The sequence below is a fragment of the Cervus canadensis genome, chromosome 16, assembly GCF_019320065.1.
Source record: "Cervus canadensis isolate Bull #8, Minnesota chromosome 16, ASM1932006v1, whole genome shotgun sequence".
Classification (NCBI taxonomy): Eukaryota; Metazoa; Chordata; class Mammalia; order Artiodactyla; family Cervidae; genus Cervus; species Cervus canadensis.
In genome coordinates, this window is record NC_057401.1 from 2,004,780 (window position 1) to 2,021,248 (window position 16,469).

At 50.8% G+C, this 16,469-nt stretch overlaps 1 protein-coding gene across 1 annotated transcript in view; it reads left to right on the forward strand.

Moving 5' to 3' along the window:
* The first annotated feature begins 449 nt into the window (after positions 1 to 449).
* KCNIP1 (potassium voltage-gated channel interacting protein 1) overlaps positions 450 to 16,469 on the forward strand; it is a 395,303-nt gene continuing 379,283 nt past the window's right edge. Inside the window, exon 1 of the mRNA XM_043488820.1 lies at positions 450 to 892. Coding sequence (XP_043344755.1) covers positions 640 to 892 — 253 coding nt within the window. The 5' untranslated portion in view covers positions 450 to 639. The remainder of the gene's footprint in view (positions 893 to 16,469) is intronic.

Genomic DNA, 16,469 nt, shown 5'->3' on the forward strand with positions numbered 1-16,469 from the left:
AGCAGACTTTGGGTGGGTGTGTGTCGGGGTGTTGGTGAAAAGGTACCTGGAGCTAGGAGGCAGCCAAGGCGTTGACTTTCCAAGTCACGGAGGCTGACAGCGCCTGCTGCCGGTGCCAGGGAGCCACACAGCCCAGCTCCCTCGGGGCTCCCCGCATGGCCCGACTTCTCCGTGATGCAAACCAGGCCACTCAGAGGCTGCCTGCAAACTTTCCACTGAGCGCTAAGCAGCGATCTCCTGCTCTGGGGGGAGTCTTCCCAGGTCCCAGTCAGGCACAGCCCAGAGAATTGATCTATTAGATTAACCAGGAAGGAAAGAGCGGGAGAGCGAGCCGGGAGGCTGTGGAGCGGAGTGTTTTTGCATAGCAGTCCCCTCCCTTCTGACTTGGGTATTAATTGCTACATTACCACTGCCATGTAAGAAAGACAGTCAGCAAAGCCTGGGAGAGCTCCAGCTCCTCCCTCCCTGCTCTGCTCAGCTTCCCTCTCCTCCTCCATCCCCCCGGAGCGCCCTCTGCCCTGGAGGTGCTGGCCCAGCCTGGCATCTGGAGGTCCTCCCCTGTCGAGGACTCGGGGGACAGCGGGAGGGGCTTGGGGGGAGGAAGGAAGGGAACAGACACCGTGCCTGTGGGCTCTCTGGATGCAGAAGCCGGACTCACTGCAGAGGCAGCTGTGCTGTTCCTGGAGCCTCTGGGGTGCATCCAGCTCTCAGGATTCGACCTGGCAGGCTCCAAGTTCCAGGGCACGCAAGGTGGGTGCCTCCCTTCTGGGCGCTGACAACACAACCTGCCTTTCCTCTGCCACCATGAGCGGCTGCTCCAAAAGATGCAAGCTTGGGTTCGTGAAATTTGCCCAGACCATCTTTAAGCTCATCACGGGGACCCTCAGCAAAGGTAGGGAGCCTGGCCTTGACCCGCGTTTTCTATCTTGGTGAGGTCTGGCCGGTCCGAGTGCCTCGGCGCAGTAAGTGTGGCATTTCGATGCACCTGGGTCTCTGAGGAAAATGGAGGAGAAACTGGTGGCTGGGTTTCAGGGTTGCTGACAACCTGGGTCCTGGCTCTGAGCAGGCGGGCACCAAGCCAGGGAGCCCAGCGGCTCTAATTGCCCGGAACTTTGGAAATGGATTTGGTGGTATGTGGCTGATTGGTTACAGGCGGGCAGAGGGATAGAACCCTTCCCAGAGCATTTAGAATGACTAGAGTTTCAAGAAGTTATCCACGGAGGAGTGTTGTGTCTTGTTGATAAAAGAGAGCTTTGATGCGGTGGGCTGTGAGTAATTCTGCAGATCAGAGACGCTGGAGGGAGCCAACAGAAGTGGCTACGAGGCTGGAATCCATGGTGCACTGGTGAATATAGGATCTATTTTGGCTCTGGGTCTGATGTGCCCAGAGCTTTCTCCTCTTGGGTTCCAGGGTCTTGCGTTTCTGGGGCTTCGTTCATCATTTCTTTACGGTTTGGGATCCCTGGTCCTTCTGCGTCTCCTACCTAAGCCCATGCCCCAATAACTGGGATGGAGGGAGTTTTCAGGTCTGACTGCCCAGGTAGCCCGCAAAGGGTGCTTGTGGACCAGAATCAGGGCTCCGTGTGTGCCATTCAGCCTCAGGACACAGAGGGGCGGCTAACTTCTCTGGGGCATCCCTGGGTCTGGGGCCCCTTGTTGCACTCTGTACCAGCGAGTGTCAGGCACTCAGAGACAGTCTGGCAAACTTTCTGGAGGTAGAATTTGAAGAGAGAGCAGCAGTGTGATGTGACTGCACTGGCTGAAAAAATGTCTTTAAATATTCATGCCCTTCGTTCAGGAGGAAGGAGCCTTTGGGGAAGCAGCAGACAGGGTACGTGGAGAAGGAGCGAGGCCCACAAGCCCTTGATAGGGGGTTTTGAAAACAACAGTGGGAGAAGACAAGGCTGTGCATGAGCCTCTCTGATGACCTGGGTCAAGGCTGCCCGGCAGGTCCAGCCTGGCGTCATGGTAAGGCGGGTGCAGGAGGAGGGATGGTGAGATTCCGCTTATTTCTTTTCTCTGTTCCTTTCATCGCTCCTGTTCTGTCCCCCACTGCACTTGTGAAACAGGTTACTGCCCCTCCTGGAACCCCAGGTGGAATGAAAACTCAAAACTGAGAGTCGGCTGCCAAGCAGAATTACTAGGGCTCCAAGCAGGGTGGACTGGGGTGAGCAGAGAGAGCAGAGAGCTTAGAGGATTACTCAGTGCCACCCCTACTCAATCCTCTGCCACAAATGGAGCGTTTTCTTCTCACGCCGGCAATTCTGGCTCTCGGGGGTAACGGGTGGTGTGCGGCATCCTATCCCAGTCTCTACTTCCCAGAACGCGATGGAAAGAGCTTTGGCCTGGACTTAGGAAGCCTAGGTCTCAACTCCAGTTTTGTTCCTTATGCAAGTCCCAGCCTCTCTGAGCCTCAGTTTCCTCACCTGTAAAATGAACCTAACCCATTTACCTCCCAGCCTTGTTGCAAGGATCCAGGGAAGCTGAGACATGGGCTCGCTTTACAGGGTATGTTGCAGGGACCCCACATGAAGGAGCCGCCAAGGACTGAGATGGGCATGGGTCTGCAGAGGGGACCAGACCATCCCCTCTGCCCATCCAGGCTCACAAATTCTTTCATGTATCTGACTTCAGGCGGGTCTGTACACTCCAGGCAGGATCAGAACAGGGAGAGATCTCAGAAGGACTTAACGCAGCAAGTGGGGGTGAGTGTGAGCAGGTGAGGCCGGTCAGGGAGAGAGAGGCTGTGCAAGAAGGTGCGTGTATAAGACAGACGGTGGATGGCTATTTGAATAAATGAGCATAAAGATGCTTTCCTCTGCATATTTACCTACAATCATTCATTTAACACTTATTTATTGAGCACCTACTCTGCACCACACTCATTAGACACTGGACATGTGGATGAATAAGACTCAGGCCCTTTGTCAAGAAACGTGCATGCTGGTGGGGACACAGACCCCACAGACAGCATGGGGACATCACGCTGGTGCTGAGACGGAGGGAGGCATCGGAGAAGAGACGCCCAGGCAGGTGAAGAGGCTCCTCCAAAGGCGGCATCTCAACTGAGTCCAGAAGGTGCCCTGGGGCTGGGCAGCAGAATGAGGTTGGCACTGGCAGAAGCCTCAACCTCTGCAGAGTATCCAGCCGGTGGGTCAGGAAGGCCCCGTCTATCCACTCAGAATCCCAGAGACTGATATCTGTGTGATGCAGAAAGGGCTCCCCGGGGACCAGCGCTGGGGACCGAGTGGCCACCTGGACTTCCCTGGACCCGCTTCAGTGCCGAGTTTCCGCGGACCCATGTGCGAGGTGACAGGGCGGGCACCAGGGCAGGACGCTGCTCCTGGCTCCACAGAGAGCCCTGAGTGGTTACACAGCCCTGGCTCTGCGCCAGGCACATGCCGGGAAACCAGCATTCTGCCCAACCCAGGTGTTCGGTAAATATTTTAAAAATAAACGACCAAGAAAGCAGAGCCAAGCCTAGAGCAGGGGAGTGGAGAAAGATCTTTTTAACGTATAGACCAGCCCTAGGTGAATTTAGATTAAATCCTATGTGGACACGTGAAATTTGCATCATGATTTCTGATTTTCATCGTGATTTCACTTATTCATTATTCGTTGCACTGAGCCCTAGATTTGCGATAATCCAACCTTTAGAAGAATTTCTCTTTACTCCTTTGGCGACTGAGGAAAATCAAGACTCCCAGGGACCTCCAGCTGGTGCCGGGGGCAGCTGACTGTTTCTGCCTGCCTTGGGAATAACTGGGGGGCAGGCAGGGCCCACGACTCCCCATGTCCTGTTCCCTCCCTCTGACGCCAGCCCTCCCCTATCCCAGTGGTCTCACTGCCCGGGGGCCTGGATTTCTCACGGGTGCCCTTTCCAGATGTGAACAGGTCAGGTCCTCCTCCCTGACTTCCATCTTTTCCTTCATAGCTTTGATCACAGTATGTGATCTATCTTTTAGGAACACATTAGCTAAAGGCTGTCTTCCTCACTTAAGCTCTATGAGGGCAGGGGCCAGGTGTACCCACCACTGTGGCCAGAGTTAGGCATCCATGCCCGCCCAGAGTGAGTGCACCACCAGGAGTGAAGTAGCGCTACACGACACCCTGAGGGCATGCTTGGAATAGCTTGAGTTTCCAGGAAGCTCCGGGAACACATCTGTCCCAGAGGGTAAGCCTCCGGCCAGACAAACCGTTCAGAACCTGCCTGAGCCTCTTTGTGTCTTGGGAAGGACATTTCAATTGTCAACAGAGGGGCAGTTGTGTGGGCCGTGGGGATGGGAACGTGCTCTGGGTGTGAGTTGTGGGGATGGGAACGTGCTCTGGGTGTGGGTTGTGGGGATGGGAACGTGCTCTGGGTGTGGGTTGTGGGGATGGGAACATGCTCTGGGTGTGGGTTGTGGGGATGGGGACATGCTCTGGGTGTGGGTTGTGGGGATGGGAACGTGCTCTGGGTGTGGGTTGTGGGGATGAGAACATGTTCTGGGTGTGGGTTGTGGGGATGGGAATGTGCTCTGGGTGTGGGTTGTGGAGATGGGGACATGCTCTGGGTGTGGGTTGTGGGGATGGGAACGTGTTCTGGGTGTGCGTTGTGGGGATGGGGACGTGCTCTGGGTGTGGGTTGTGGGGATGGGGACATGCTCTGGCATCCTCACTCCTGCCCCTCCAGCTCCACTTTGATTTGCTTTACATACTGCATTTTATTGACATTTAACAGATGAGTTTCTTACTTAAAAAAAAAAAAAAAGTTTGAAAGCCGATTATGCAGTGGAAAAGGCAATTTGATGCCAGACTAGTACATCTTGGGCTTTCTACTGAGGAGCCTCGTACTTCCCTCTGGCCTCAGTTACCTACTCTATGAAGTGGAATCATAAGTGTCCTCCTTACAAGATTACACAAGATTGTATGCCTAAGGCTTCCTGTACAATGGATCTCCCGGAAATGTTCCATGGTGCTCCCGCAGTGGTTAACTGGTACTCTCAGGGCTGCGAGCATCTGAGGGCACTGAGGGCACTCACTTCCTGCTTGTTTCTTGAGCCCCTGACACAGACTCTGAGAGCAACTTCTGGTACTTCCCTTCTCCTGAGCTTTCTCTCCTATGGCCCACCCAGTGCTGAGACTGACATTTTTAACACCTGACTCCCCGATCAGAAGCCAGGAGTGTGCCTCTGAGAGCCAGGCCCTCCCCTGCTCTAAGGAAGAACTTAGCAGAAGCCCAACTCCTGGCTGGGAGGTTCCTGGGGGAACCTGCACATTCCTCTTCCGGTGCAGCCGGCCCCTCACGTCCTGCTCAGAGACTCCAGGACTCAGAGGCAGAAGCTAGAGGTCGTGCAGGCTCCCCTCTGGCTGGGGAGGATCAAGCCCATTTCCTTCTGCATTTTGGAAACCCATTTGTCACCCCAGACGCAGATGGCCAAGGCAAAGCAAAGCAGGAGGTAGGAATCCAATCCAGGAGAGCTTCAGTTGTCCTGACCACCCGCGTGGCTGCGGGGTTAAAAGTGGGGCAGTGCTGATCTTGTAAGATTTACCTCAAGGACTTTGACCTGGAGCCCCAACTCCCGCTTCTGGCCCGGCCCAGGTCACTTCTCTCTGTGCACCGCAGGAGCTCAGCTTCAGACCCAGTGGAGACAAGCTGTGCCTCTTGCTGTCTCTTCACTGCTGTTCAGGAGCCTCAAGAAACTGACCTTGAACTTGGTGAGGACTCTGCCCTCGGGCAGGCTGGGCTGGAGTCCCAACCCTGCGGTCCACCAGCTGTGTGAGTTTGGGTGAGTTGCAAAACCTCCCCAAACCGAAGTTCCTCCTTGTTCATTGGAGATGATAGCGATATCAACCACGAAAGGCTGTTTTCTCATTTAATGAGGATAGTACAAGTCACAGGCTGGCAGCTTGCAGGGAAGGGGCGACCCGGCACTTGTAGGAGGTTGAGAGCAAGTCCCTCCTGACCCTGGAAGTAGGCATTGCAATCATTTCAAACCATTTTCACAATTTTAAGGAAACTGGCCTTTAGCTAAGCCAGGTGGCCTAGCTGGCAACGAGTAGCAGGGCTAGAATTAGAAGTCGGGTTCTAGTGGAGCCAAGACCAGGTGCTTCCCTAACCCTGGGGCCGAGGAAGATGCCCCTGCAGGCGTTGCTCCCCACCTGGTGACCAGGAGAGTTCCCCCAGCTTCTCATTAATTTTGTAGGTGTGTTTGTCAGAAATGATTGTACCTGCTGGATCAATTCAGGGCAGCCACCTGTCTTGCAAGGAGTTGGGACAAATTCCATAATGTGGCATGGCCTGGATTAAGGAAGAGTGATGGGTGAAGGGAACACCCCCACAGGCCAAGGTCAGCAAGACAAATGCACACGTGCTCACCTGGCCTCACTATCATCTCTGGGGTCTGGGATGGTGAATGGTGAGCCAACTCTGCACCCACGTGGGGCCCTCCCTCCCTGCTCTCCATTCTTAGAGCGCAAGTATGAGACGTGGTCATGCCAGTGGAGAAATACACAAGTTTTAGGTCATCAGGCAGACTAGAAGAGAGACATCGACTCTTTACTAGAATTACCTAGGAAAGCAATGACCTTGACTCTGGGGATCTTGGAACCTGTGAGATGTGACAGTGCCCTCTGTCAAAAGGAGGACACCACCGGCCTCCTGAGAAGCTCAACTTGTGTGCACCCATCTTTGCTGGGGAAATTAAGGTCCCCACCACCCCCAGTCCTAGCTAGCTTGCTGCCCCAGCCATGCAGGTAAGCACTGAGTCCACGTGAGCACAACCTCTTCCCTGGTTGCAACTGGCAACCTCTGAGCATTTGTACTTTGTCATCAGCAGAAAGTTCCATCATTCCTGTCCATTGCTGCCTCCTCAGTCCCAAGCCAGAGCCTGCCAGCACGGGCACTGTGCTTGCTTTGGCTCTCCCCGCGCAGTAGCCCTCAGCCCGCCTCCTGGTCTCTTACCCCTGTCCCTCTGTGGCAGACCCAGCACTCCCTGGTTCATTTTGCTGGCCAGGTGCTCTCCACAGGGCTTGGGACTCTGGGGTCCCCTTGGTTCCACAGCAGAGCAGAGAGGAGGGTGGGACCTCCTCCCCCTGCCCAGGCTGTCCCTCTCTGGGCCCCCGGGCCTCTGTTCCAGATGACACCAATACCAGGCAGGCAGGATTTGTTCAAGGCTGCTTATCCCAGCCCTGCTGCAGACATCCTATTAACTTTAAGACCACGGGGGAACACCTAGTTTGTTCCAAATTAAAAGTGGCTGGAAGTGGGCCCCTCTGGCAGGTATGAGGGCTGCAAAGCAAAGACACAGCAGCTCGAATCAGGCCTTACTCAGTGTTGGGAGGTCCGGAGGCCCCTGGCCATGCCAGTGTGACCCTCACTGTCCCCATTCTTCTTAGGTGGCAGAATCTCCCCTGGATTACCTCTCTTACCAGACTGTAAGTCCCACGTCCCAGAGAACAGACGTGAAAACAGACGTGGTCAGGTGAAGCAGCCATAGCAGGCAGGAAGACGCAGGGGGAGCGAGGGCACAGCTCCAGAGCCAGGCAGCCCCGGCTTCAAATCCTGCCGCTGCCTGGCAGGGCAGCCCAGAGCAAGCCACATCCCACCTTGAGTCTGTCCGCCCGTGAAAAATGGGGCCAGCCACTGCCTCCTCGCGGGGCTACGAGGGGAGGGCGCCGGTGACACGCCCAGCACCAAACTCAGAGCAGCTGCCCAGGAAAGGCCACAGTCCCTCCTTTCTCTTCTGTTCGTGGGGTTAGACCTCGGACTTGTCGCTGGCAGAAAGGAGGCAGAGGCCAAAGAAACAAGCTATGAGTCAAGGCTCCTTCCAGCTCTTCTCTAGATGCCCTGCTCCTCCAAAGTTGCCACTTCCACCCTCAGCCACTCTCAATTACATCTTTGTAAACAAGTATTCGTCCACAGCTGAAATTATCCTTTTTGTTCGGTGGTTTTACGTTTGTATTGACCATTCCCTTGCCCCGCTAAGATCAGGCACAGTCAATGGATGGGGCTTATTGGTGATGCCTCGAGCTGTGGATGGATGTTGAATAAATGATGACCAACCGCTTTCCCTGCCCAGCAGCACTCAGAAAAGTGTGATCGGAGTCCTTTTCTGAGGCCCAGGCTTTGTTAGGCTAGCTTGGAGGCCTCCCACGCCCCATCTTCCTGTTCTGAATTTCTGTGCAGGGGGTTGATAGAAGTCACCAGCCACAGTGACCTTGATGAGATGAAGGGTCAGTGCAAGCAAGACCAAGGGCCTGGCCACTCCTCCACCTCAGTTCTCACATGCTCTGTGGGATTGCCCTTGCTGCCCGTCCACGGAGGCTGGCCAGATGCACAGAGGGGAGATCACACAGGCTCCCCAGGCCAGCTGGATGCAATGGAAGCCAGGACTCCAGGAAAAGACACCAGCGAAGATGTGTATCACCGCCGTCAACCCTTCCCTGTACTCTCCACAAGAAAGCCTTCCTCCTGTTGGGATGATGGCAGGAGGGCCATGAATGCAAAGCCAACCGTGGTCCTGTCTTCCTAAAGCCATCGAGTTCCATCTTGTGATCTTAGAGCTACCAAGAGTAGCCGATTGGGAGCGGGGCCTGGGTGTGGTTCCAGATCCTTCCCTTCTCTGGGCCCCAATGTCTTCATCACTAAAATGAGGGAGTGGCTGGTTTCAAAGGGCCCTTCCACTTTTAGAATGTTAAGATTTCCTAGCAATCCTTGTAACACTATGCATGGCATCTGCTCTCTGCCTGACATTGCTGTGGGCACTGCACACAGTTTTATTTAATACACACAAGAACCCTAGGAGGTGGAGCGCTCCCACTAACCTTCTTTATGGCTGAGAAGTTCTGGGCTTCAGGAGGGGAGGGGCCTGGCTCCAGGTCCCACAGCCAGCTTGAAACACCGCCAGAATTGGAAATCAGGCTGTCTGCCTCCAAGTTCCAGTTTTACTCCCTACATGACACTCCCTTCATTTCTGAAACTCAGATCTGGTGTAGGAAAGTAATAAAGACAAAACTGGTTCTTTCCCAGCTTAACAAAGAGGTGACACAAGGTTTCAAGGCCTCCATTCTGACCAAAGCAGCACAACTCTGGAGAATTCCCCTGAGATCTGTGGCCACCCCCAACTACACCCCAAATCTGCATGCACAGATTCCCCTTCCGAGCCCAACCATAAAAAAGTATGGGAGAATTAGCCCAATAGCTGAGATTGCACAGACGGGGAAGAAGAGAAATGCCACCCAGCAAGCATTCCCATTGTAATTCCAGCCCAGTCAATTTTCATTTCTTGCTGGAATGAGGGTTTAGAAGCAGAGGCAGATAATGGAGCAGGAGTCAGAAAGGGAGCTGTGATTCAGAGGCTTGTGTCTGAGAGGCTGGGGTTAGCCTACCCAATTTTCTTTCTATAATCTTTTGATTAACCCTGGGCCGGTTGGGGTGGCATTTTTCAAACCATCTGTGCTTGGCAGGCAAAGCCAAGCCCAGGCTTGCTGTTCGCTATCTGAAAACATCAGCTGGGAACCAGCTGTGCCTTGGAGCGGGACACTCCTAAACCACAGCCATGAGGCATATTGGACTGCAGCACCCTCCTGCCGTCCTTGCGCTGATTAACCCTGTCCTGGCCTCACCGGTCTAAAAGCAGCAGCCTGTCCTGCCAAACCCAACAGGCCCCATTTGAGGAATAATAATGACCACTGTCCATTCATTGCGTGCTATTTGTTTGCTAAGGTTTTACAAGGATCCCTGCGGTCAATCCAGCCTGGCGCTGTGAGTTACCTACTTTTGTTATTCCCACCCTGGGGCTGGGAGAGGTTGATTACTTTGCCCAAGATGACACAGCCAGAGCTATGACGCTGAAGCTCCCAGACAGTACTAAAGAAGCATTCTCTGCATCAAATCCCCCAGCACTGACATCCTCCATTATGAACTTTATTGTGCTCCCCGCCCCAGTTCACATGCTGAGGCCCTAACTGCATCAAGACTGTACAGTAAGTCCCCTGCATAGGAACCTTCAAGTTGCCAACTTTCAAAGAGGTGAACTTGGGTTCGCATGTTCAATCGTGTAAGTTAAGGTCACGTGTCACCATTGTCACGTGTGCGCGCCCTATATAAGTGGTGTGCTTTCGTGTCCTTTACTGAACAATACTGTACAGAGCACAGTAATGCGGTATCTTTATTTCAAGCCCAGGATGTTCAGAAGCAAGTGTAGAAGCAGCAGTGATGGAGCTGCTACTGCTAAGAAGCACCAGCTGTTGTACTGTACTACTGTGCTTTTCAAGAGACTGTACTGGAAGGTTTGAAATTGGAGAAGGAAATGGCTACCCACTCTAGAAGTCTTGCCTGGAAAATCCCATGGACAGAGGAGTCTGGCGGGCTACAGTCCATGGTATCGCAAAAGCTAGACACGACGTAGCGACTAAACCACCGCCACCAAGATTTAAAATGCTTTCTTTATTTTTTGTGTTCTTTTTTAAAATATTATTTGTGTGAAAAGTATTATAAACCTATTATGGAGAAGTACTATATAGTCAATTGTGTTAGTTGGATACCTAGGGTAACTTTGTTGAACTTACAAACAAATTGGGCTTATAGGCAAACGTTCGGAACAGAACTCATTCGTATCCAGGGGACTTACTATATTTTGAGATAAGACTTTAAAAAAGTATTTCAGGTTAAATGAGGTGGGGCCCTGATCTGATAAGACCTGTGTCCTTACAAGAAGAGACATGCACACAGAGAAAAGGCCATGTGGAGACATGGCGGAAAGAACAGAGTGGCCATCTGCAAGCAGAGGAGAGAGCCTCACCAGCAACCAGCTCTGCCAGCACCTCGAGCTTGGACTTCCAGCATCCAGAGCCATGAAGAAAAATACTCCTGTTGTTTAAGTTGCCTAGTCTGTGGTATGTTGTTAAGGTAGCCCTAGGAAATGAATATGCCCCACAGACAATTCTTTACATAGCATTCTTTCCCACATGTTTTATTGTCATAAATATATGTAGCATAAAGTTTACCATTTTGAAGTGTACAGTTCAGTGGCATCAATTACGTTTTACATTGTTGTACAACCATCATCACCATGTAGTTACAGAGCCTTCCATCTTCCCATACTGAAGCTCTGTCTCATTCAACAGCGACGCCCCACTGCCTCCTCCACCAGCTCCTGGCCACCACTTCACTCCCGCTAAGGACGTGACTACTGTCGGTCCCTCATGTAAGCAGCGTCACACAGTACTTCCCCTTCTGCTCTTGGCTTATTTCACTTAGCATGATGTTTTCAAGGTTTATCCATGCAGAATGTGTCAGAATTCCATTCCTTTTTAAGGCTGAATGCTACTCCAGAGTAGGGATTAACCATAGTTTTTTTGATCCATTCCACCACTGCTCTTCATCCATTCCCATAGTTTCAGAATACATAATCTGCTTCCTCACAACTCTGCCTCCAGTGATTCTCTCCAGGTTCGGAGTCAAATGCAGACTTTCCTCTGTGGTCTATAGCCTTCTTCTTCTTCTTTTTTTTTAATAAAGGGTTGACTTTATTTGTATTTATTTTATTTATCTGAGACCTTAGCTGCGGAAGGTAGGGTCTGCGTCGTGGCTCACAGGCTCCATAGCTGTGGGATGCAGACCCAGTTGCCCAGCAGTGTGCGTCTGACCAGAGATCGAGCCCTCGTCCCCTGCATCGCCAGGCAGATTCTTAACCACTGGGCCACAGGGAAGTCCCTACAGCCTTTGCATGATCTGTCCCTTCATTTCTGGCCTCCTACTCTGCTGACATTCTCCTCCCACCCCCAGGCCATGCTGTTCTTGTTGGAATACCAGGTCCTCCAGCCCCTGGGTCCTGACAGTCACTCTGCCCTCTATCTGGACACACTCCACCAACTCTCCTCTGCCTCTGTCCCGCACTTCATCCAAATCCCCTCCTGTCTAAGGTCCTCATCTCCCGCTACACACAATGGCACACTCTCCCCTCTGAGGCTGTCTCATTTTCCCGAACAGTGGTCCTGCAATTCCATCACGCGTTTATTCCTTTGTCTCTGGCCTGGTTTGTCCACTGAGAGTCCAACTCCACAAGGGCAGGGGCTATCCTGGCTGTAGCTGCTTTCCCAGCCCCTGGGCCAGAGAAACTGAGCAGGCCGCCAGGCAGACGAGATGCTCGGAGGGGACAAGGCAGAGGGAAACAAAGCTGGCCCTGGAACCACCCAGGCCTCTGAATCGTCTTTCCTTTCCTGGTAGTCTCTGCCCTGCATGCCCATTAAAGCCTTTGCTTCTGTATTCTGTCTTCTCAAGTCCATGTTTCTATCCACATTTACTCCTTAGCAAGGTGCCAGTGATCCTGATTCAATGGATGGATGAATGGAGAAAGAAAGGGAGGATAGATCACAAGACTTTCTATTCGCATGTCTTCCTGTGGCCTCGAGTCAACACTCGTGAAAGCCAAGCAAAGCCCTCTCTCCTGGCTTCACTAGTTCTCCATACATGTCCTCAGTGTGTTGTTGTGCAGTAGCTCATCCGTGTTCGACTCTGTGTGACCCCATGGACCGCAGCACGCCAAGCTTCCCTGTCCTTCACCATCTCCCCAAGTTAGCTCAAACTCATGTCTATTGAGTCAGTGATGCCATCTAACCATCTCATCCCCTGTTGTCCCCTTCTCCTCCTGCATCCTCTTTCCCAGCATCAGAGTCTTTTAAATGAGTGAGTTCTTCCCATCAGGTGGCCACAGTATTAGCATCAGTCCTTCCAATGAATATTCAGGACTGATCTCCTTTAGGATGGACTGGTTGGATCTCCTTGCAGTCCAAGGGACTCTCAAGAGTCTTCTCCAACACCACAGTTCAGAAGCATCGAATCTTCTGCACTCTGCCTTCTTTATTGTCCAACTCTCACATCTCCAGTTTGCACCTTCAGCTATCTTGCTCCCTGAGTCCCATCGACTATCTCCCCGCTGTGGTTCCCTTGTCTGTCACTCTTTCCATTCTCAGCACTGTCCCCAAAGTCCAAGCTCTCATCATGTCTCACTGCTTTGATTCAGCAGCTGGCAGGCCGCATTTCTTCCCGATTCTCCCCTCTTATCTCCTCCACACCAGGGCGGACAAAGAGATGGTTCATTTAACCCAGGAGCCCTACTTTTAGAAATTTACTCTAAGCAGATCATCAGAGATGTACACAAAGACTTTTATTCAGGGGTGTGCATCAGGGTACTGCTTTACAATAGTGAAAAATTGGAGATGATCTCAACTTGTCAAAAAATAGTGGGTTAAATAAATTTTGGTTCATCCATCTGGTGCAATAATATTAAACCTTTGAAAAATTATTTTGAGGACTACTTAATAACAAGCAGAAATGCTATTGACATAATATCAGGTGAAAAATCAGATTACAAAATTATATGTACAATGAGACTCCAATCTGTGAATAGATACATAGACAGAAAAAGTAAAACAGAAAAGACACAAACAGAAATCCTGGGTTTTAGCTGAGATACATGGTTATTTTTTAAAGTTCTTCTTGATAGAACAATTTTCTCTGCTGTGTCTTCAATAAGCATGTATATTTAATCAGACCATAAAATACCATTCACTGAATACACATCTTGAATTTTTTAATTCTTCCCAATAACTTCAATAAAAGTATGTCTTCATTGCCTGTCCTCTTCATATTAGAGCATGCCCGAACTTCCAGGCCTGGAGCTCAAAGCCCACACCCTGTGGTCTCACCCCACTTCCTGCTCATATCTCCTCCACCACAAATACCTTCTCCTCCAGCCAAACTCGTCCCCACCTGGTTTCCAAACCAGACTTGTGTTTTATATCCCTGAAACTACCCTCAAATGAGTCAGAAAAACAACACACAGAGAAGGAGTGCAAATATGGCAAAATATTGACAATAATTTGTGAACCCAGGTGAAGGGTATGCATCTCCTAGATACTGATTTTGCAACTCTTCTATAATGTTAGTCGCTCAGTTGTGCCCTATAGGCTATAGCTTGTCAGGTTCCTCTGTCCATGGTTTCTCCAGGCAAGACTGCTAGAGTGGGTTACCATTCCCTTCTCCAGGGGATCTTCCCAACCCAGGAATCAAACCCGGGTCTCCTGCATTGCAGGAAGTTTCTTTACCTTCTGAGCCACCAAGGAAGCCATTCTATAGTTGGACATTTTAAAAAACTCATAGTTGGGGGAAACAAAGGGGCAGTATCATATAATGTTTAAAAGCACTGGCTCTACTAAGAAGTGACCTTAGTTTAAATCCCAGCTCTAGGGACTTCCCTGGTGGTCCAGTGGCTAAGAGTCCATGCTTCCAATGAAGGGGATGCAGGCTCAGTTCCTGGTCAAGGAACTAAGATCCCATGTGCTGTGTGGTGCAGCCTAAATAAATAAATCCCAGCTCTGCCACCTGTTAACTGGGTGACAATGACCTCAGGCAAGTTAAGTACTTCCTTGGTCCCAATTTCTTCATCAGTAAAGTGGTGATAATGAAATCATGTATTTATTTACTACCATTGCCTGGAGAATTGTATAAATGGAATAAATGAGTGTAAAGGTGTTAGTGAAGAGTCTTGTCACCCTGATCATTGTTGACTACTAGTATCAGTGTTAAACAATGATTCTTAACCATGAAGTCATCTTTGTACTCTCTACCTTCCGTAACAGTCAAGCCTGGATAGCTATGTGAAGCGCTGTGGCTTGGGGATCCTTCTGCCCCTGGCTCAGAGCAGTGAGCGTTCAGTGCCGGTTCCTGCTAGCATCGACATCTCTAGGTCCTGGCATGGGGCCTGGCACAGAGGAGGCAACCAGTGAGGGCAGGAATCCCAAGATGAAGAACTGGAAGTGTTCAAGTTGCACTTTAAAGAAAGCTCATCTCATCAGATACAAGCTCGTAACTTGCTGATGTAGCCGCTCTCTTCCCACGTGCTTCTCAGAAATAAGGCATCACCTTGATAAATTAGCTGTGGATATAAGCTTCCTGCAGTTGGCATGGAGATGCAATTTAATTTCCAATTAAGCCTGATTTCTGGGCCGAGGGATTTGCCTGCCTCACACTGGGAGGATTATTCCAGCCAGATCTATTGTCAGTGTTGGTGGTTCTGCCATGAAGTAGACTGTCATGGAAACTGGTCCTTTGACCCTTGGATGGTTCAACCACGTACTGCTTTTACCCTGGAACTGAGTTTATACAAGTATATTCAAGAAGTTTCAGAACAGACTATCCATGGCCGAAATTTTTAAGACAGAGCGCAGTTAACAGAGTGAAATAGAGAGGCAAGATGGTCCTCAATGATGCTCACCAGAAAGAAAACTGGGAAGTTGCTCATGAGAAAAAGAGGGCAGTGGGAAGTTCTCTGAGCTCAGAGAGGAATCTATATCATCAGAGGAAGGAGACACCTTTGCTCAAACGGACAGTGAATATTTGCTGAGCATCTTTTGTATACGAAGGGCTGTGCTGACTACTTCAGATTCAACATTGCACTCAGTTATTACAGGCAGCCTATAAGACAAAGGAAGTTATACTCATTTTCCTTTTTTGGGGGGCCACACCCTAGCAGCATGTAGGACCTTAGTTCCCCAACTAGGACTGAACTCATGCCCCCTGCTTTGGAAGGCAGATTCCTAACCATTGGACCACAAGGGAAGTCCCTCATTTTCCAGTTGAGGAAATGGAGTCCCAACTGCCTAGATTCATAGACAATCTAGATTCGAGCTCTCGCCTTTCTGAGCATTCCTCCCTGCAGGGCCCCTCTCCAAAAATAAATAAAACACATAGCTTAGAACCAGAAAAATAAGGTTACACTAAGCTGAAACTTACCTCCCCCTAAATTTAAGAATAAGAGAAAGCCTTTAAAACACGTTCTGAAAGAGAGAGTAAATAACTGAGTCTGCTTGGGGCACATGGTGCGATGGGGAGGCAAGTGGCACCAGTTTCTGTCTGGCTTTCACACCTTCCCTGCAGCGTGGCGGGCTGGTGCGGCTAAGAGGCTCACAGGAAGTCAGAGCCTCAGGCTGCTCCAGACCAACGAGGTTCTGGCTTGTGACTCAGGCTATGTCAGCTCCGGGAGTTGGGAAGAACCAACAGAGAGCAAATAAAACACTGTTTAAAGACACATGTGTACAAGATGTTTCAAAGAATACCACGTGCATGGCCAACAGTCACAGAAAAATTAGATACCAAGAAGGTGTCACGTGGCCCAATTTTTATTGATGATCACAAAAGAAACTTCTGAATCTGTGTATAAATAAGCGTAATACCCACTCCTGGACAAATTCTGGAATGGAGTACGGAACCAGTGATTTGGGAACACCTGGAGAAAAAAGCAGGGTTGACCAAGAAAAGTGTGAGGTCCCTAAGAAAGAGACAAGTCAGCACAGCCTCTCTTCCACTCAGCTTTTTAATACAGTGACCAGTTCACGGATTGCTGTGGCCCTAGCAGGCCTAGGTTGCTGCTGGCTGTTTGATGGGCTGTGGGCTGGGCTATCGCAGCATCAGGCAGAGCATAGCT